Source organism: Chinchilla lanigera, unplaced genomic scaffold (assembly GCF_000276665.1).
Source record: "Chinchilla lanigera isolate Chin_1 unplaced genomic scaffold, ChiLan1.0 scaffold00002, whole genome shotgun sequence".
Taxonomy (NCBI): Eukaryota; Metazoa; Chordata; class Mammalia; order Rodentia; family Chinchillidae; genus Chinchilla; species Chinchilla lanigera.
Genome location: NW_004955403.1, coordinates 18202876 through 18223781, shown reverse-complemented (window position 1 = coordinate 18223781; position 20906 = coordinate 18202876). Strand labels below are relative to the sequence as shown.

Here is a 20906-nt window from a genome sequence, read left to right as displayed (position 1 = left end):
ATAATTCCAATTAGTTTTATTTGCATTCAGTTTCCACAACAGTGTATGTTTGATTTTTAGCGGAAATATGTAGTACTCACGCTTAACTCTGAGGTGGGCACTGGATTTGGCATTGGCAGCTTGGAAATCCACTCCACCAGTCTGATCCAGGCGACAGTTGTGCAAAATAAGGAAGTGTATTTTGCCTTCTTCTTTAATTTCGCACTCCTGTACCAAAAAAGAGAAAAAAAATTCATAGTAAATAATTTCCTTTGAGATTTTTTTTCCTAACCATAGGCGATCTTAATTAAAGGAATACTACAAATGGTGAGATTCTGTATACATAGTGATATAAAGCATATAAGAAAGCAACATTTATTTAGCTGTGTAATTCTGAGCCAACTAGCAGCTTCACAGAATCCATGTAGTTTACACTGCGCTGGATCAGAAATAATGCAAAGGTGAACAGACCTCAATATCTCTCTTTGGTTTTAGGTCTGATAGAGAACCTGATACCATGTATTAGATGCTCTGCATGTACTCTGACTTTTTGCCCATCCTTTTCTATTTCACACAGCCACTCGGTGTTGACAAGTTCAGAAATAGCCTTACAGGTGTCTGGAGTAATGCCTCTCCCTTGAGCTTCCAATTGGCATGGATATCCTCTTCAGAGATTTCAGTTTCAAAGCGAGCTGTCTCAGTCTCTATCACCTCCACGCTGTGCAGGGGTCGCACTATTTTAATTTCCCGATCTGAAAAAGTGAAGGGTCAGCATGCACCATTAGCCTCTTGAAGAAATAACACCAACAGCTTCAAGAGGAGAACACATGGAAATCTCTTTACCTTCGATGTCAAGTTTTCCGGAGGTCTGGTCTGTCCCACAGTCGCAGGTATACTGCCCAATATCTGATTTCAGGGCTTTCTTTAGGATTAGCATGCGCTTCTTGCCATCGGCCTTAATAACAGCATTTTTAGATGGCTTTATTTCCTTCCCATCCTTAAACCATTTCACTGGTGCATCTGCTTTGCTAATTTCACACTGAAGAACCACTTCATCCTTCTCCACACCTGTGTAATCTTGAAGCTTCCCAGTAAAGTATGGATCTCCCTCTACAAAGAAAGCATAAATGACAAAAGTTTATTACCCACAAAGGAATAAGAAAGCTTAAGAGGTAGCTCACAGAATTCTGCACATATTTTAAAATTACACCAAATCTTCAGTAATTTAACATGGGTATGATCAAAAATGCTCTAAGTATTCCAAGAAAGGGGATTGAATTTATTAAAATCCAGTGCATTGGATTTATTAAAATCAATCTATCTATATAATATTTTGAACTATATCATTAATAGTAGCTTAAAAGACAATTTCCCTTTAATAGTGTTTCTTCATCAGTTAGCTAAATTTCTACTTCTTAGCAACTCTGTGACATCTAGTTTACCTGATAAGTCTACATGATTTGTTTTTCTTAGTCTATTAATAGTTTTTAGTACTACATCTATATATAGACTTCATGCTTAATCTTCTTGATAGTAAAGTGCTAAAAAAAACGCTTCTTAAAGTACATTATATTATCTTCTTTTAGAAACTTGAAAAGCATTTCTCTGAAATAATGCTGAAAAAGTGAGGAACTAGAAAGTAAATATACACTGTTATTTTAAATATAACAGGGCTCAATGATGAATTAAAAATTGTAATTCTGATTTGAACTGACTTGTGGGCCTAAGGTGAAATCTTCATTAGAGTCCTACTTTTATGTAAGAGTGTTTCAGAAATAAGCTGGATAGCATATCTGATAGTTTCTTAAGGACCAGGAATGCTTTTCTGCAATATAATACTTAGAAGACTTTCACATGAGCTGTCCCACAAATTTCTGTTGCATTCTATGCAGCAAAATTCAACTTTATAAAGCACCTACCAAGCACAGTGAGTTTAGCTTCTGAACTTATCCCCATGGCTTCTACTCTAATCTGGGAGGTGTCATCAATGTTCAGATCTTTGAATGTGATCGAGTGAATTTTCCCGGCATCATCCATGGAGACCCGCTTGCTAGTGTGGAGGCGCTGGTCATTCTTGAACCAGCTGACTGGGATGTTGTCATGGGAGAGCTCCACAGTAAACACAGCATTTTCCCTCTCTTTGGCTGTCACATCTTTGAGAGGTGTAAGGAATTTGAGCCGGATTCCTAAGAAGGAAAAGGATACCTCGTTAATTCCAGCACTTAAACAAAGAAATGGAAAAATAAAGGCAAAAAATACCATTTTAGGGTGGTCCATCTGAAAATAATACTTACCTTCGATGATCAGTTTGCCACTTGTGCGTTTATCTTCTGCTTCAAACATGTATTTTGCTTCATCTTCGAAAGCAGCTGACTTGATTACCATTGAATGCCTAGTGCCATCCTTTATAAGCTCAAATTTGTCATCGCTTGTGATCTCCTGGGTTCCTTTCAGCCAGCGGAACGTCTTGGGCTCCCTGGATACTTCGCACTCAAACTTAGCCTCGTCCTTCTCAAAGACTTTGACATCACTGAGAGGCGTGATGAAGATGAGCGGCAGTTCTGAAAGAAGAGGACCACGCGGACCACATCAGAATATGCTTCCAGTCATGATCCCTGGCCAATTCAGGGTTATATGAGAAAATTTTGCAAAGAAAATGCTGAAAGGCATCTGATGGGTGGAGCGTACCTTTCACTTTGAGATTGGCCGCAGATTTAGCATTGGCGGCCTGGAAGGAAATCTCTCCTGTCATATCCAGCTGACAGTTGTAAAGAACCAGAACATGCTTCTTCCCATCTTCAATGATCTCACAGTCCTAGGTAGAGGGGAGGTTAGAAAACAGAAAGAATATTATTCGCATGAATGGTTAGTACCGCACGTCATCAAGCAGTTGTACTCTTTCCCTACCCAAACAACCAAGCAACCTCCCTCCAGTCTGATCAGCTGATCTTGACTTACAGGAGAAGCAGTCAGAGGCTCTCCTTTTAGCTTCCATTGGCCGTGAACGTCTGGTTCAGAAAGTTCAATCTCAAAGCGGGCTGTTTCACCAACAAACACTTCCACTCCATACAGAGGCTTTTCCACTTTTATTAGGCGAGCTGAAGGCATAACAAAGTTCTGTTAGCGCATTGGAACGAATAAACTGGGCTTCGGAAATGGCAAATTTCAGATTTGGGGGCAACTCACCCTCCACAGTAACGTTAGCTTTGGTTGTGTCTGTACCACAGTCACACACGTATTCGCCTTTATCTTTAAGTTCTGCCTTCTTGATCTTTAAGATGCGGCGCAAGCCATCTGTCTTGATGGAGTGTTTGGGTGAAGGGACGAGCTCTTCACCGTCTTTGAACCACTTCACTGGCACATCTTTGCTTACTTCACACTTCAGGATGATCTCATCCTTCTCCACTCCAGTTTTGTCATGTAGTTTCACAGTGAAGTAAGGATCGGCCTCTGTCAAAGGTTTTTGACAGACAATCAGAAAGTGGAAAAAAACCCCAAAGAGTAACAGGTCTGAAAGAATTACCACCTGCTCCTACCCCTGCAAAAACCAGCTGTCTAGTTATAGTGGGTCATGCGTACCTAAGACCTTGAGGTTTGCTGTGGAGCTCAGGTTCTTGACCTGCGCTTTTATCTGAGATATATCATCCAGCGTCACTTCTCTCATTTCCAATTTATGAATCTTGCCTTCGGAAGACATGAGTACTGTTCTGGTTGTGTGCAGCTTGTTATCATTTTTGAACCAGACCACGTGCATCTTTTCATGAGAAAGTTCACAAACGAAAGTTGCTGTTTCACCCTCTTTCACTGTTTGATCTTCAAGAGGTGATATGAACTTCAATCTTATACCTGTAATGCAAGCATGCATAGTATGTTCAGACACACAGTTTACCTGCAGGAAGAGTCTACTCTAATCGGCTTGGGTAAAAGGAACTCACTTCACATCATATTTATTCTTCTCAAATGGAGCTATTCTCCGTTAAAAGTTTAGGTTTGAGGGTATGTGTGTGTTTTGGCGACATTGTGAAAGTAACATCGTGATGCCCATCGTCACTGACAGCTTTGAACTTGGTGTCTTCTGTTTAAAGTGATAGATGTGTGTGCCTACACACTGGACGTCACAGGGAGATCCTGTCAGCTCTTACCTGTCACAAATAATTGCGCTGAGGTCTTCTTGCCTTCCACCTCTGCGGTATAGACACCCTCATCATCAAATTGAGAATCATTGATAACAAGGATATGTTTCTTCCCATCAGCAATGATATCAAATTTGTCAGATGCCTTGATTATATCAGGTCCTTTCGACCATATAACATTCGCCTCTCGGGTGAGGACGCATTCAAATCGAGCCTGTCGCTTTTCTGGGACAGTGACATCCTTCAAGGGCACAGCAAAGTCAAGTTCGATTTCTGGAAATTAAAACAGAGAATGAAGCTTTTCAGAATGGTCACGAAGGCTTTTCATTTCACTGCATTTCATAAAGACTGAAGGCTTTCCGGGATGGGTAAAGAGCTGAGCCTGTTCCAAGAGTTCCAAAAACCCCTTACCTTTGACTGTCAGAATGGCGGTGGTAATCGCATTAAGTGCCTGGTAGAGAACTTCCCCAGCTTGGTCTAGTTTGACTTTGTGCAAAGTTAAGAAACGTTTTCCTTCTTCCTGTTTGATCTCACAAGTCTGAAAAAAAATCCCAATAATTTTAGTTAGCATTTGTGGGAGATGCTAGTGGAGGAATGTTTCAGATGTGGATTTCCTCCATAGCTTCACATTACTACTAATAAATGTAAGCAAAATATGTCCTGTCATAAAATTTTACAAAATTTGTCCAAATTGTCCACAATCTGTCCACAAGCGCATCAAATCCCTTCCCTTCTCTGAGACTTTAAAAGGCCAAAGTAACCTGATTACTACTGAACCAAATCTGAACATCAAACTTAAATGTAGAATGCAGGTATTTTGTATGGTCATAAACTTCAAATGGGGAATTACTCACAGGCGAAGGTCTTAGAAGTTCTCCCTTCAGCTTCCATTGTCCAGGAATGTCTGCCTCTGAGATTTCTGCTTCAAAGTTTGCAGTTTCTTTCTCATAAATGGTGACGTCCTCTATTGGTTTGAGCAGTTGTACTTCACGCTCTGCATGTGTCAGAGATGAAGTAACATAAATAATCTAGCACTGGTTCCTGCCACGGTTTTTTGGGTGTGTTACTTTGCCTTATGCATACATAAACCTTATCTTTCAGAATAACAGGTAGAAGTTTTATACCTCCAAGTGTCAGCTTTGCAGGGTATCTTTTCCCTTCAATTTCTACTGCATATTCATCAATGTCTTCTGGCATAGCATTCTTAATTTTGAGGTATAGATGATTCCCTTCTTTGAGGATCTCAGTCTTATCAGTTGGTTCCATGGGGATTTCATCATAGCCTTTGAACCACTTAATGTTTGGAGTATCCTTTGCTATGTCACAGGTGAAAACAGCTGTCCCCTTGGGTTTCACATGCTGATCTCGTATAGGTTTCACCAGCCAGTCTCTAATGATCTCTGTATGAAAATGAGTTCACAAAGAGAAAATGATTATGATCTGGGTAATATAAAATAACTTTCTTAGTAAGTTCAGGGGTAGAAACCAATTCACAAAACTACACATCATTAATGTGCTCTGATACACTGATATTATTCCTCATACATAAGGTACATGACTTTTGAGATTCAGATACTGGGAAACATTATTTTCTTCCACTTTCCTAGTGTAACAATAACAGAATAAAATTTCCTAGCAAAGCATTAACCTACTAGCATTGTTTTCTTGTTTGTTTTTGAGATGTGGTCTCACTGTATTGCCCAGGCTTGTTTCAAACCTAAGTGCTCAAGTGACCCTCCCATCTCAGCCTCCTGAGTACTAACCTACTACTTTTACGCAAGACGAACACTCCAGGTTGTTGGCATTTTCCACAGTAACTGTGTATGTTCCAGCATCGGTGTCATCTACATCGTTGATGGTCAGAGCCTTCATCAAGCCAATGACCCCTGGCACGATGCGGCCAGGCTTCTCCACCACAATCTTTCCATCCTTCCTCCAGACCACATCACGCTCTTTGTTTAACTCACAGCTCAAGTACAATGGCTGTCCTTTGACCACTGTCACTTCCTCCTCCAGTGTTTTCACAAAGCGCACAGGAAGTTCTGTGGAGAATTTCCATATACATTTCAACACCTCAGCAATTTTTAAGGAAATCAAACTTGGAAACAAAACATTTTGTCTAAAGTGTAAGTAGAAGTTGTTACTAAGGCCTATTTTGTAAAGCTTAACATAGATGGTGTTCAGGAGACTGGAGATTACCTTCTACGATAAGTTTCGCTGTGGAGGTCTTTTCTTTATTTCCCAAACGTAAAACACAGGTGTATTCACCAGCATCAGAGAGTTGAACATCAATAATATGCAGCTTTCTGTCTTTACCGTCTGCAATGAACCTGTGCTTTGGACTCTCACGGATGTTGCTACCGTCCTTCATCCAGCTTGTAATGGCAGTGGAGGGGGAGACTAAGCATTCAAAGATCGCGGAAGAGCCAACAGACTCTGCTTCCTTCAAGACAATGTCCTTGATTTCTTTTACGAACTTCAGAGGCACAGCCTTCAGTTGGTAGGTGAAGGGGGCTTCATCAGGAGGTTTCTCCCCACCACTTCCTGGCCTTAACTTTTTCCTTTCAGCCTCTATTGGCGAAGGTGTCTTTTTGGCTACACCTGATTTAAAGTAAAATTAAAAGTTGATTAGGCATCGCCTTAGGAATCCCAAAGGGCATACGGGGCTTCTGGCTGGATGAAAGTAGTCATAAAGCAATTAGAAGACAAAAACAGAAAACTGAGGGGCAGGCAATTCAAAGGTCAGTTGAATTTATTCTGCCTTATTTCAGGCAGGAAAATGAGGTCGCTTAAGGAGTCCATGGATAATAAATGCATTTTGTTTTCTCAGGCTTTGATCTTACAAATTAAACATGCAGGTTAATGTCTAATTATTTCATCTGTCATCTATAAGGACCATTTATATGAAAAATGAAGCTAAGAACTCATGGGTTCATCAGGCTAAAAAATGTCTGTTGTATACACGATCCTACTTGAATAATATTAAGGTGGAGAGCTTGAAATACGTACTGATTTTAGCAGAGTGAATTAAAAATAATGGGGATTTTTTATAAATTTTGAAAATATTTTCCCTTTAAATGTAAAGTTGGAGAATTCAGAACGGCAGGTCACCATACATATATGAGGAAATGCATCGCACCTTTGATGGGACCTTTTGGTTTGGCAGCTTCCTCTTTGGGTGCTTTAGCTTCTGAAATAAAAAGAAGAGAGCATTTAAACAATCCTCGGACTTATGCTGTGCTTAATAATAAATGAGGTGGGATGAAGTATGCTCTTTGCTATACATATTGATGCCTGAAGAGAAGTTGGTTTTATTTATATGACTCCTATGGTGAATATTTTGATATATTAAAGAAGGCATATTCTGAGATTGACAGTACCATGCTAAATTGCCAGCATAGTTGGGATTTCAAAATTCTATCAGCAGGTGTTATCATTTTCTTTTCATTTCTGGAAGGCTTACCATTGTTCGTAAGGAGGATTTTTGTTCTTACCTAGGTATACAAAATACTTTACATATTTTTGTATGTTTTGGTTTGGGGTCCAAGGGAATAAGTTTTTGTCAGTAAGAAATAAGTATTAAAAAAACAGAGAAATGGGCCAAAAGTTACCAAAAGCCTTTCTTTCTATCATCAAGTTGATTGAACAAACAAATCAAGGAAGACTAAAGAAGTTAGCCCAAAGGTGGTAGTTCATTACATTTTTCTGAAATAATAAAGGTACCACACTGAAATTACAAAAATTTAAAAGAAGCAATGCTAAATCAGTGATAAAATATATCATAAATATTAAAAATTAAACTGTAGTCCAAAGAACATAGTATGTTTTTTTCATTAAACACAATAAAAGCCCCAAAATTTTGAGGTAACTTTGAATAAAAATTTAAAGAGATAAACTAACATACCCAGGACCAAATAGGATATGTATTTGTCAATGATTAATAATTACACATTAAATGAGTTTCCATTTTGAAATTATACAGCTTATAAACTATTAAATGGACAACTAAAAAGTACTTAAATTTGTAGTTGAGATACTATAAAATTCAGTGAGAACATTTAAAAAATTACTGTCAATCTGATTGTTCAGATGGATTTAAATACTGAACTCTGTAGTCTTTTTTTTTTTTTTTATAATGGTAAAATATACCAATTTTTTTTTTACCATTTTAGTTATGTTAAACATGTGATTCAGTTGTATTAAGTACACTTGCAATGTCGTGCAACCATGGACATTATCCATCTACAGAAATTATTCATTATCCCAATATGCAGCCTCATAAACAAATAAGCAATGATTTCTGTGGTGCATAAAGGAAATTTGAAGTTTCATGGGACTCCTTCATGTATACCTTAGAGTATCTTTCTGTTTTCTTAGCTTTCAACAGCCCTAAACGTATTCATGACTTAAAAGCGTGTGAAAGAATGATGAATTTCAGGAATGTGCAATCTAGTCAAGCCACACAGAGTGAGCCATGAGTCAAGATGGAGAAAAGGTAAGAATTCACCATAAACCTCCACAACTGAAACGATGTCTACGTTTCAGTGTAAAGATGGTGGAATTTGAACCAAGTGTGAATGAAACTACGGGATAAATAAATACCTGCTTTCTTTCCGACCACTGGCACAGTCACCGGGGCAGCGATAGGGGTTGGTGCTGGCTCCACAGGAGGTGGCTTTATTGTTTTCACTTCTGTAGAGAGATGCCCATCGTGTTAATACAGTACAGTCATTTGTCACTTCCTAAAACTTATTTGGTGGCCTAATTGCCTTTTCTTATCTAACTCTGAAATCTTCAAATCACTAGTTTTTCAGATAGTGTATTAAATATATTGAGACATTAGGAATCATTTGATATGAACTGACTTACACTTAGTTTTTTGTGTTTTTTTTTGTTTTTGTTTTTGTTTTTTTGGTATTGGGAATCAAACTCAGGACCTCACTCTTGCCAGGCAGGTGCTGTGCCACTGAGCTTAGTTTTTAAAAATTAACTACACATTATGTGTATGAAGCATGAAGGAATAACATCCCAGTCTTTGAGGGTAATCTTGCTTACCTGGTTCAGGTTTGGGTTTGGGTTCTGGTCCAGGCAGAGGTATTGCTGGCTTAATTTCAGGCACTAAAACAATTCACAGTAATGAGCAGGTTATCACAGTATTTTTGAGGTTTTTCCACAAGTCAAAATTAAAAGTAAGCAGGTTTAACATACCTTGGAAGATATGGGAACTTATACACATGTAGTTGTCAATTATTTGTTCTAAGCTTACTTCCCATTTTTAAACCAAATATTCAAAAACTATAGTAGGGAAACATTGGTTTTAATGTTGTTATTCAGGTCACTGCCTGTGAATAATACATCTTTTTCTAGTAATTTATTTAGCAAGTGAGTGCTCATTTGCAAGTTGCACAGAAGAGAGAAGTGGCAAAGAAAATTAAGATATATGTGATGACCAGATTTAAGGTCACTGGATTACGGTTCAAAGCTAGATGCCAGGATAGTGATAGTTTAAATATCATGGGCTCCCATTTTTGGAAACAACTAAGCAAATGTCAACAAATTTATACCTTTTGTTGGTTCAGGAATCTTCCTCTCCTTTGGAGTAACAGTGGGAGGTGCTTCAACCTTTTCAACAACTTTTGGAGGTTCTGGTACTTTAAGAGAATAATGTTATTTTCTAGTGTTAAAATTTGAATGCTTAAAACCAACATACCGGAAATATCATATTAAATAATTTATTTTTCAAAAACCTTATTAATGGCCTTTACAAAAATTTTATATTTTATTAATTGATTTCTATTTTCTCTTCTTGATTCTGCCTCGTTATTTTTATTTCATCCACTCGTTCCCCCCCACGAGCTCTCCCTTTTGAAATCACTGTAATAGTTTTTAATAATTATGCCCTTTGAGAATAGGCTAACACTATTAAAACATCCAACTCTTTTAAAAGCCCTTAAATTTTGTGAAACATTAGCCAGTGTCCTCCCATGAAATTATTCAGCAGCCAACTTGATTATTTCACTCATTTCCACTGAAAAAAGTTGACTGGCAAAGGAAGGAATAATCATAACAGTACAGAGAATACATGAATGAATTTGGGAAATGCTATAAAAATATTTAAACAGAAAGCAGACAATGGAAAACACACATTACATACAAATGAAATATGAAGTGATGTTTATGTTTAATTTCATTTATGTTTACAAGATAAACCTTTTGTTAAATAATTTTATTAAGAGCTAATTTCATAAATTGTCGCTGAGATTCCTACCTTCTGGTTTTTTAATTCTTTCTACTTTTTTAGGTTCTACTTTAGGTTCTTCTTCTTCAGGTCTCTTTCTTAGAACTTAAAAGACAAAAAGGTTTATATGTAAACCAAGACAAATGAAGATGTTGAATAAGCTTGACAAACACAAATAATGTATAAAGCAAGAAAAATGAAAAGCATGCAAGCTAATACCTGGGACATTTGCATTTACACTCACAAAAATTTTGTTATGTTAATTCATATAGTACTCAGAGATTCTATTCAGAGACAACTGTATAGCAGAAATGGATCAAATGAATGAATAATTTGAGTAGCAAGCAATCCTAATAATAATTCAGTGTTAAAGTTTATTGAGGAGTATTTAAGTAGAAGTAGAAATTTACTTAAGCAGAGATATCTAAGAAATGTGGGCTAGAAATCTGTAATTTCATAGCAAGACAAGGTTAGAACTTGATTCACTCAAATATCTTGCTTCTAATTGACTTTTTGTTTTATTTCTAATTCTTAAATTTTTAGTATAAATTTATTCAGTGTTTAACAAAGGTTATTTATTAGTTGTGATCTTGTGTCATACTTTAAAATTAAATATTAAATTTAGGCTTAGATAATTAGGTGTGTTTAACAGATTTAGTGTATTTTATTATGAAACTTTGTTATGAAAAATGACATTCGTGGTCATTGTTAGTTTAGAATACTATTAATTTAGTTATATCTATTCACATTACAAATTCTAAAATGCTGTGAATGCTCACAAAATTTCTGTCTTCTTTTTAAAGAAATTGGGAAATGATAGTCTTACATTTTAATGAACTACAAATTTTGATAAATTAGGAATCTAACTCAAAGAAAATCAAGGGACAGAAATATTTTGTAAGCTTTCAAGTTGATTTGTTTTACATACTTAAAGCTTCTATCACAAGAGGAAAATACTATACCGCTTTTCAGAACCACTTCTTCCTTTGGCTGAGGTTTAGGTTCAGGAAGTAATTTGCGAACTTTCTTTTCAGCTCCAGGCACTTAAAAGAATATGATTTAAAATTGTGAACTGAATTCACATAAAAATGAAATTTCAACAAGAAAAAAAGTCTCTCCTCAAACTACTTAACTGTAATGTGTCAAAAAGAATTTTTGTTGCTTATAAATGGAAAGAATTTAAAAGCAGTTAATACACATCGAGTTAATTCCTCTACAAACATCTGTACAACTCTGTGGTGAAATTCAGCTACATTAACTGCAGGCAAATGTACTCATCTAAATGAATACAGCAGAGTTTGTTCTGACTGTATGAATCTTTCATTAAATTACAAAGGTTCTTGACAGGCTCTTTGCTCCAATCTGCAATTATCTATCATCCAAATCTATATTGATATCTCCTTGACCATGAAATGCATTAAGTGATATTAGCAGGAGTCAGTGCCATTGCTCAGTCTTCTCCACTGGTGGGGAGAGACACCCAAAAAATCCAGTTTGTGACCTGGATGTTGGGAAAAAGCCATACTTCACCTTCCAAACAGAAGTATATTTTGTTAAGGTCTCTATTTTAAAAGAATGCTAATTTAAAAATATTGAACTACAAAATTTCCAAGTTAGTATTAGAAGCTTGTTTTTGATGAATTAGAAATCTACTTGAATTTAAACTATAAATATCCCCAGGAATTGCAAATTAACTTCCTCTTGCATCTACAATGAATGCGCATTCTGGTGTATGATGTTATTTTTTAGAGCAGCCTGTTATTGCTATAATAGTCCCCATGGACTTATATAGGAAAACAAAAACAAAACCGTGAGAGATGACTCAACCATTTTACCTCTCTCCTGATGTCAGTTAAAATCTAATTTAAAACATCATTTATTTGTGCATGTAACATACTTATTCACTCATATGAAATCTCAATATTCCTACAAAATTTCCCATTTGGTGCTTAAGAGGCATTAGAAATTCATTAAATAGTTTTTTACCTGGTGGAGATAACATTGCTTAAATCTTATTTCAAAAATTGAAACATGCAAAAGTTAAGTGTATATTTTACTTTAAATAAACATGTTTTATAATGTCAAATATTTTAAGTAAAAATTTAACAGTTAAACGTTAAGCTTTTATCCACGACAAATGGACCTTCATTGCTATTTGTGAGTTACTGAGATTCTTAATGTGTAACAACTTTAATTGATTGAACTCATGCATCGAATCAATGCAAGTTGAGATGGTAAAATACACATTTCCTTTACTTTTATAGTGGACACAGTGAAAATATATTTGTGCAGTTGTTTTTCCATATTATTATTTTATTTTTAAGATCTTATTGATGTTTGAAACCCAGATGTAGAACACATTGTAGCTCTTATTTTCAAAGTCGTTGTACATCATTATGTGAATATTTACTAGTTAATAGCCACGATAAAATTATTTTGTAATCTCCATTTTGTTACTTATCCAGGTGATTTTTTTGACAGTACCAGGGTGATCAAGGACAGATTCAATTTCTGGGTTTGGATATGTTTAGTGTGTAAACAAAGTACTGCCATCCACTAACCTTACTAGAAAAAATAAGTTAATTTTAATAGTTATTTTCTAGAATTTTATGATTTATTTTTCACTAGGGTCTAATTTTACATAAGGAAAAGATTATTCAAAGAAAAGTAACTTGACAAATGGTGTGCAGTGATAATGAAGCTTTCCTAAAACATGAGATTTGTGCCTTTGAGAAAATGTCTTGGAGCAAGTGAGAAGAAAGCGACAGAGAAATAAATCGTGAGAAACTCCCTGTGAATCATTTAATAGTACAGAAGGAAGATAGAATTATTCGTGTTTATAATGCTGATTAAAATGCTGATGTCTTGGTAGAACTCCAAAGCTTACTCCTACTCAGCATTTTACCCTAAGATGTCTCCTGGACTCAATTTCAGCTAACCTACAAAAGGTTATTTTTAAGTTGAGAAAAATGCATGATGGCGATGAAGATAAGACAAACAATATCCATATAATGTATGAAATTGATGGGAGACAATGGAAGCAACACTCATGAGCCAGGACCATAAAAGCCACAAAAAATACAAAAAATGACTGAGACTACTACTTTGATCTTTAAAAGATGGAGAGAGAGAGGGAGGGAGAGAGAGAGAGAGAGAGAGAGAGAGAGAGAGAGAGAGAGAGAGAGAGAGAAAGAGATGGGGGTTGAAGACAGAAAGAGCAAGGAATCAAATGAAGGGATAATACATATGAATGCATTATCCAGCTTCTGAAATACCTTTTGCTGGTATAAGCTCCACTTTCTCTGGAACTTCAGGTTTTTCAGGAACTTTCTTCTTTGAAACAGCTTTAAAGAATATGATTTTACTTTTTTATTTGTATATTTACTTTGAAGCAGATGATTAACATATTACTTCAAGAACCCAAACCAAGCTTTGCTTGTTAGCAAAAAGCATTAATAACAGCCAGGAGCAGACACCAAAGAACAAGCAGAAAGTGTTGATATCATGAAAACTTGCTTGGTTTTACTCCAAAGCTATATTGTAAATTAAGACTAAAGAGAAGATGATTTTTATTCTTTACAGCAGGAAGACATTCTCCCCTGAGCAAAATTTTCTTTTTCAGATGTGTTTAGTGTGTATACTCACAGAGTATCACTCAAGAAGTAGGTGTTATTTAAAGAAGTGCTACCTTTTTTGTGTCTGTAATAAAACTCAGGAGGGCTGCAGAGAGGGCAAGAATCACTAAAGGTAATGACCTACTCAGAAAGATTCTGGCTTGTTGATGTATAAGTGTGAGAAAAGTGCTAATCTAAGATTATATCTAGATTGTTTATAACATTGAAAATAGAAGGCTTTTTGTAATGAAAAGAAACATAATGTGCTTTTTCAGTTTATTTTAGATTTTTATAGACTTCAATATTTAAAACATTAAGTAATAACTGCATCAATTCAAGAGATTTTTTTTTTCTTGCAGTGCTGGGTGTTGAACCCAGGACCTTGCTCTGCTAGATAAGCACTCTACCACTGAGCTGTACCCCCACCCCCAGTAACTATATCAATTCACAGAAAAATGGAACACAGAAAGAGAAATATAAACTTTAATAATGAGAAGAGATGCTGGATATCAAATGTGTTCATAATCACCCTTTCTAGCTACCCCAAGAACCACCAAAGAACACAACTAAGTTTCTATTTAAAAGAACTCCGAAAAAGAAAAGAAAACAATAGACAGTGGAGGACAATGACAGGTTGTCATACACTTTCCTTTCATGGTACATGGGCATGTATCAGCTACTGGAAATAATACACACGTTATTTATAATCTAGTTAAAAGAACACATACTTTTTAAAAGCAAAGTTTTGGCTTTTATATAAACTTGTTACTGCAATATTAATATCTTGACAAGATTTTTCAGACATTCTACATGCATAAGATTTCAATACATGCACAGCAACCAGGGTTTGAAATAAAAAAGACCTTCCTCCTCATTCCATATAAGAAAATTAGTTGGGGAGCTTCTGCATCCCCAACTAACAGAAAAGGATCTGATATTTGGGAGAACAGGCACACTCTTATAAGGCAATCCAGGGCCCTTGGGGCAGCAGAAACATGTCTCTATGCAACTGTCATAGTACCATCATGTCTGCACATACACTCTTTGCAAGCTGCATTTTAAGTGGCAGGATAGATGTTTGAAGTGGGTTAATAAGGTTCTGGAAGTGGCATTGTATACCTTTAAGTTGGAAGATTTTCTCCTTTACATCTTCCTTTGGTGGAGGAGGAGGAGCAGGAGCTGGCGGTCTTGGTTTGAGTTTTGGTTTCTCAATAACCTTCTTTTCAGGTTCAGGTTCTTAAAAGAGTATTTCAGGAGTGTTAATATGCGTATAGGTTACCATGTGTATATGCAATGCATTTGGCAGAAATTTAAATATATAAGAGGTAAAAGATTTTTTATATATAATGTCAGTGTCCAACATAAAACATAAAACGATGTCCAACATAAAACATAAAATAACACTGTATACAGGTGATGAGACATACAGCAAAGACACCAATAAAAATAGAGGAAGCATCCAGACAAGCCACATTTGACATGAGATAAATAGTACAAGTTACATAGACACATAAGAATAACATATACATTTAAAATAACATCTTACATAAAGATGCAGAGACATGCAGAACAACATAAACCACATATATATAAATATTAAGATGAAGAATATAATGAAGATTTAAATCAGGTTAATTGAATACCTTGTACGGGTATTTCTTCTGGCTCTGGTTCAGGTTCAGGTTCTTCAGGCTGAATATACTTTTCAATTTCACGTTCTTTATAAGATGTTGACAAAGGGTATAAGATTGTAATGTAAAGCACTTCACACAGACTCATAAATTTCCCATGCATGCAAAGATTACAGTCACAAAACAGAAGATTCACTTCTATAGAATAAGAGGAAGATTTCCATCTTGTACATTTGAACTTTCTTTTAACAACTAGTTTTTTCCAGGTAGATGGTAAATGAGATGATGTTAAAGTTTTGCTAATGGGTCATCATTTGAGGAATTGCAATGCAATTATTCCAGTTTTGCTTCAGGAAACTGAGACTCTTGGAATTGACAATTCCCATCAAGAGTAACCAAATTAAAGATTCTAATTAAAAAATAAAGCAGTCAAACATGTGCTGGAATGCTTCTGTATGTAATTTAAAGTTGGACTGTCACCCTATAAATACTTTTGTATTTCTAACAGTTTTCAAGAAATTAACAAAAATATGTATATATGTTTATATATGTATACCTTCAACAGGGGGAGTCTCTTTTCTACCAATGGTTATGGATGCTTTTTCTTCATATATTATTTCCTCTGGTGTCTCTTCAACTTAAAAAAATAGTATTTTTTTTAGACTACATTCAAGGTACAACAGTATAATTGCTAAGTTGCAACACATCAATTTATTCAGATGTCCCCAAGATATCAATAATACCAAGATACATGACAAGAAACAGATGACAGATACAAATATTAAGACCCCTCTCTCAGTGCAAGATGATGAAGACTATTGCCATGACTTCCCACAATTTATAGAGCAGCCATGTACCTGGGGAGGGTGGAGCTTCTGGTTCTTCAGGCTCAGAGGCAGACACTTCCTGTTTTGGGATGATGTCCTTGGGCACTGTAGGTACTTTAAAGATATTGATTTTGTTGACTATAAGAATTCAGGAGATGTGCAAGATTTTTCAAAGAGCAGATAAAGAACACAGTGGAAAGAGCTTCATCTTATAAGACTTCATGCGGAAGATGGCTTCTGAAGCATGGCACCCCTGAACATCCTAATTCTGTAAGAATATTCTCAGCCCTCTTCATTTGTTCCTCATCTTCTGTGTACCTCTTACAGGTAGGGCTCCCCACTTCACTAACTTTGACACTTTAAAAAAATTCCTCTACATGTGTGTGTATCCACTCCTGCATGCTCAACTCTTATTTCCAAGTGAGTTCTGTATTTCTTCAAAATCTCTATTTCTAGCCCTCATCTCTTTCTTAAGCTCCTAATGCCCATTTCCCAACTTTCATATTTGAAATATTAAAAGTATATTCACTCTTTTTTTTTCTAAAATCAACCTAGGAACCTAATGAATCATTCTCTTGGCCATTTAGCTTCAACCTGTACAATTAATCTTGGCTCTTCAGTTTCCCTAGTTACTTTGATAATAGACACCAACTCTATCTCTCTCAAATACACTCCTCTTTTCCATTTCTACCATCACTGGTTTTGTACAACTCTTATTGACTTTAAATAATTACGCTGACTTTTTACTATTATCACTGTCTTTCAATAGCTTGAGTTGCTGCCAATTATCTAAGGCCCAAGCCCTGTTACTTTGTACGCTTGCCTCAGAACCTTGGAAGCTTTCCACAGTCTTTGTCTACAAGACAAAGTATAAGCCTTACACTGGCATCCACAGAACTTAAAAATATGATTCCTATCTTTATATCTAACACAACTTTCAAGATATTCCACAACCAATCTGTACGTAAATTACATTTACCTAGCAGTGTTTGGCCTTCCTAGCCTCCCTACCTCTACTTTTCAATATGCTTTTCCCTTTGCCTAAGATACCATTTCCCCCATTTCTGTATGGAAAAGTTCATAAAATTTAAACTTTTTCTCCTACACGGATTTCCATGATGCCTCTGCCTGAAATTAGTTTTTGTTTGCTCTGTGTTTCTGTAGACTTTTCTTCTCAGTTTCCCTCCTCCCGCCTGTGCTAGAGTTCTGTTATCTTTCCATTCTCTTGCCAGAGTTAAGTTCCTAAGATACAGGATCAAGTATTATATATTCTCTAAAACAGTGTGTTGTTAATGCTAACATTCAACAAAAATACTGACTGGAGCTGTCCTATGCTCTTGTCCCTCTTCCCGCTTGGAGTGATATACAACTGCTTATTTGTGTTTTCTGTGCGCTTATCTCTGCCATTTTCTCTTTGCCCTCATTATTTGCTCCTTCCTCTTGTAAAATTTGGTTTATAATCTCATATTTGGTAATTTTTTCTTCTAAAATTTAAAATGCTTAATGAGTGGTCAGGGAAATACATTTCTTCTTGGTAGATACCTTTTTCTGGGCGGACTTCTCGTTTTTTGGTAACAGCGACGGTAGGTTCTCTCTTTACCGGAACAAGTTTCTTGGGCAGCTCAGACACTTTGAAGATATTAGTTTTGTTTTAAAAAGGGTATTAAAAATGTTAACAATAAAAGGTCTATAGTTAATGGAGCAACATAAAAAGTAGTGGAAATAAAATAAGGTTTGGCCCCTACTTTGTAATAACAATAAAGACAATTTAGTGGATTCCATTTCTACAGAATTATAATATTAATTATGACATGAATACCTTTGGTTTCTGGTGTTTCTGGCTTCTTAACAATTGGAACCTTCTTTAACGGGACAACTTTCTTTGGCATCTCAGGTACTTTAAAGATATTAGTAGAATTTAGTAACAAAATTGCAAGATGTAATTTATTCACATTAATTTTACAAATCTGTTCAGAAATGTAACATAGATAACAGTAACTAATACAGCACATAACAGCACAACACATAATGAAAAAGCACAAATTTTAGATACACAAAATGATAAACATATTGATTTTAACATAAGTACCTTTAGGAGGTGGAGGTTCTGGTTTTTTGATGACAGGAAATTTCTTCTCTGGGACCACCTTCTTGGGCTCCTCAGGTACTTGAAGAATAGGAATTTCTTTTAGAGTCAGATGATTACAAGGGCAACATAAATGATAACACATGAATAAAAAAGACCACACATATTCCTTTGGCCTGAATGTTATAAAAGTCTGTAAGACCAAAGTTTTACTGGTGGAAATGACTTATTCTTGTCAATGAAGTGAAAATTTCAAGCGTGGAGATAGAGATGCATATTTTCCTTTAATAAGTTGTACAAAAATGTAAAAATCATGTTTTCCCATGCAGTGGATCCTGCCTTGTACCTGGTGGAGGCGGGGCTTCCTCTTCCACAACAGGAACCGGCTCTTCCTCTTCAGGAGCCATTGCCTCAGCTTCAGGAGCAATTTCCTCAGCCTCAGGAACAATTTCCTCAGGCTCTTCAGGAGTAATTTTCTCAGGCTCTTCATATACTTTAAAGATATTAGTTAATTTTACTTCAGTATATGGAGCAAAATTCTAAGATGCGATGAAACACCAAAATGATAAATAGCAATGTAGATTTCCTCCTCATCAGTTAATATCTTCTCCTATATTTGTGAAGATGAACTCTAGTTTGCCCTGACCTCTGTGTTTATGGATCTGAATGCTTACAAAATCCTTCTGGCATTACATTTCATTTACACACTCAGTTCTACCATCTTTCCGGGTACATTAGAGAAACTGTTTAACACATCTTGCTATGGTCTATATAGATAGCACTGACTGATAACCTCAAATAGATTTGAGGTCAGAGCTAATAGAGTGATGAAGTAAAACAAGTAAAGGCACAAGAATGACCAAGAGATAATACATTAGGAAAGAAAAGCAACAAAGCTTGAATTAGAAAGCTTATGACTGGTCTCATGTGTACCTTCTGGGGGAGGAGACTTCACTTTCTCAGGAACAGGAACAGCTGGTTTCTCTTCCACGACAGGTTTCTTTGGCACCTCTGGCACTTTAAAGATATTAGCTAGTTTTACTTCTGGGTAGTGAAGAAGTACATGAAATTTATGACACATTTACTTCACACGTTGTTCAAAGAACTCAGGGACAGATTCAAGAACAAAATTCACAATGAAGTCAGGGATCTGCCCTTGTATCCCCATTTAAGTAGGCAGGAAAAAGTGGACTATTTAAAACCATAAAACCATGTCAGTAAGGTCTTCCAAAGGTTGTAAAAAAAGTGCACCATCTTTTTAAAAAATGATTTAAAAAATCTAACTCCTAAAAACCAAGAATCATAATTTTGTAGTCATGAATGTCAGAGGATTGGCAAAGGGTTTGTTAATAGATGAATTCTGAGACTAAGAGCGAGTGCTACTGAAACTCATTAGTGGAATGTACCTTTAGGAGGAGGTGCTTCTGGCTTTTTGGGAACAGTTACTTTCTTTTCTGGAACGACTTCTTTCGGAACTTCAGGCACTTTAAAGATATTAGTATTTTCACATTATAAACAATCACCAGTAAACATCCATCAATCACATTTACACAGAACAAAACACTTTTAAGAGTAGGAGGCGGTATCCACCTCCATCCAATGGAGGACATTCACATGTACCTTTCGCTGGTGGAACTTCTGGTTTTTTGGGAACCACGCGAGGCACTTTCTTTTCAGGAACAACTTCCTTGGGTACTTCAGGCACTTTAAAAGATATTAGTAATATTTAAGCTCACAGTTTCAATGATGTGTGAAAATCATTAAGTGGAACAGTGGGAAATACACTTCAGTGACATTTTTCCATGGGAAATTAGTGGGAAAGAGAAGTACCTTTCACCAGTGGTTCTGGTTTCTTGGCAGGGACAGCTTTCTTTTCAGGAACAGGCTTCTTAGGTGCTACTGTCACTAAAGACGTTAGAATTAATGAAGATAAGTGAAAAGAGACACAAGTTCGTCAAACCCAGAACTGTAGGGGTAGGAAGGGTCAGGGTCAGCTGAGGATCGGAGCAGCTCCCAAAATACCTTTGGGAGGTGGTGCAGGCTCAGGCTCTTCCAGGACTTCAACTGCAGGCTCCTCAGGAGCAATTTCCTCAGGCTCCTCTGGAGCAATTTCCTCAGGCTCCTCTGGAGCAATTTCCTCAGGCTCCTCTGGAGCAATTTCCTCAGGCTCCTCTTCATACACTTTAAAGACACCAGCTCATTTTAATATTAGAACTGATTAACATACATAATACACTCGAAAAAAGATCTTCACAACACCAAGGAGACTATCTTTTGAAAGACACTAACATGAGTAGTTTCATCATTACCTTCTGGGGGAGGACTTTCCGGTTTGGGGGGCATAGCTTCAGGCACCTTCTTTACTGGGACAGCTGGCTTTGGCACCTCAGGCACTTTA

The 20906-nt window shown here is 36.3% G+C and overlaps 1 protein-coding gene across 3 annotated transcripts in view; it reads right to left on the bottom strand.

Moving 5' to 3' along the window:
• The window catches only part of Ttn (titin), a 271046-nt gene that overhangs the window by 104608 nt on the left and 145532 nt on the right, over nucleotides 1-20906 (bottom strand). For 2 of the 3 annotated variants that reach the window (XM_013512603.1, XM_005373371.2), the window contains 21 exons: nucleotides 11313-11393; nucleotides 10381-10455; nucleotides 9677-9763; nucleotides 9168-9230; nucleotides 8715-8804; nucleotides 7252-7302; nucleotides 6312-6713; nucleotides 5876-6154; nucleotides 5237-5512; nucleotides 4967-5106; nucleotides 4524-4650; nucleotides 4122-4385; nucleotides 3559-3825; nucleotides 3166-3429; nucleotides 2938-3077; nucleotides 2668-2794; nucleotides 2274-2540; nucleotides 1899-2165; nucleotides 823-1089; nucleotides 592-731; nucleotides 81-207 (listed from right to left, as the gene is read on the bottom strand). In XM_013512603.1, the coding sequence (XP_013368057.1) occupies nucleotides 81-207; nucleotides 592-731; nucleotides 823-1089; nucleotides 1899-2165; nucleotides 2274-2540; nucleotides 2668-2794; nucleotides 2938-3077; nucleotides 3166-3429; nucleotides 3559-3825; nucleotides 4122-4385; nucleotides 4524-4650; nucleotides 4967-5106; nucleotides 5237-5512; nucleotides 5876-6154; nucleotides 6312-6713; nucleotides 7252-7302; nucleotides 8715-8804; nucleotides 9168-9230; nucleotides 9677-9763; nucleotides 10381-10455; nucleotides 11313-11393 (3801 nt within the window). Of the gene's footprint in view, nucleotides 1-80; nucleotides 208-591; nucleotides 732-822; nucleotides 1090-1898; nucleotides 2166-2273; nucleotides 2541-2667; nucleotides 2795-2937; nucleotides 3078-3165; nucleotides 3430-3558; nucleotides 3826-4121; nucleotides 4386-4523; nucleotides 4651-4966; nucleotides 5107-5236; nucleotides 5513-5875; nucleotides 6155-6311; nucleotides 6714-7251; nucleotides 7303-8714; nucleotides 8805-9167; nucleotides 9231-9676; nucleotides 9764-10380; nucleotides 10456-11312; nucleotides 11394-13625; nucleotides 13695-15083; nucleotides 15201-18511; nucleotides 18590-18854; nucleotides 19002-19441; nucleotides 19526-19914; nucleotides 19993-20128; nucleotides 20213-20338; nucleotides 20414-20530; nucleotides 20690-20817; nucleotides 20902-20906 lie in introns of all 3 variants that reach the window. The other variant, XM_013512608.1, reaches the window with a different exon arrangement.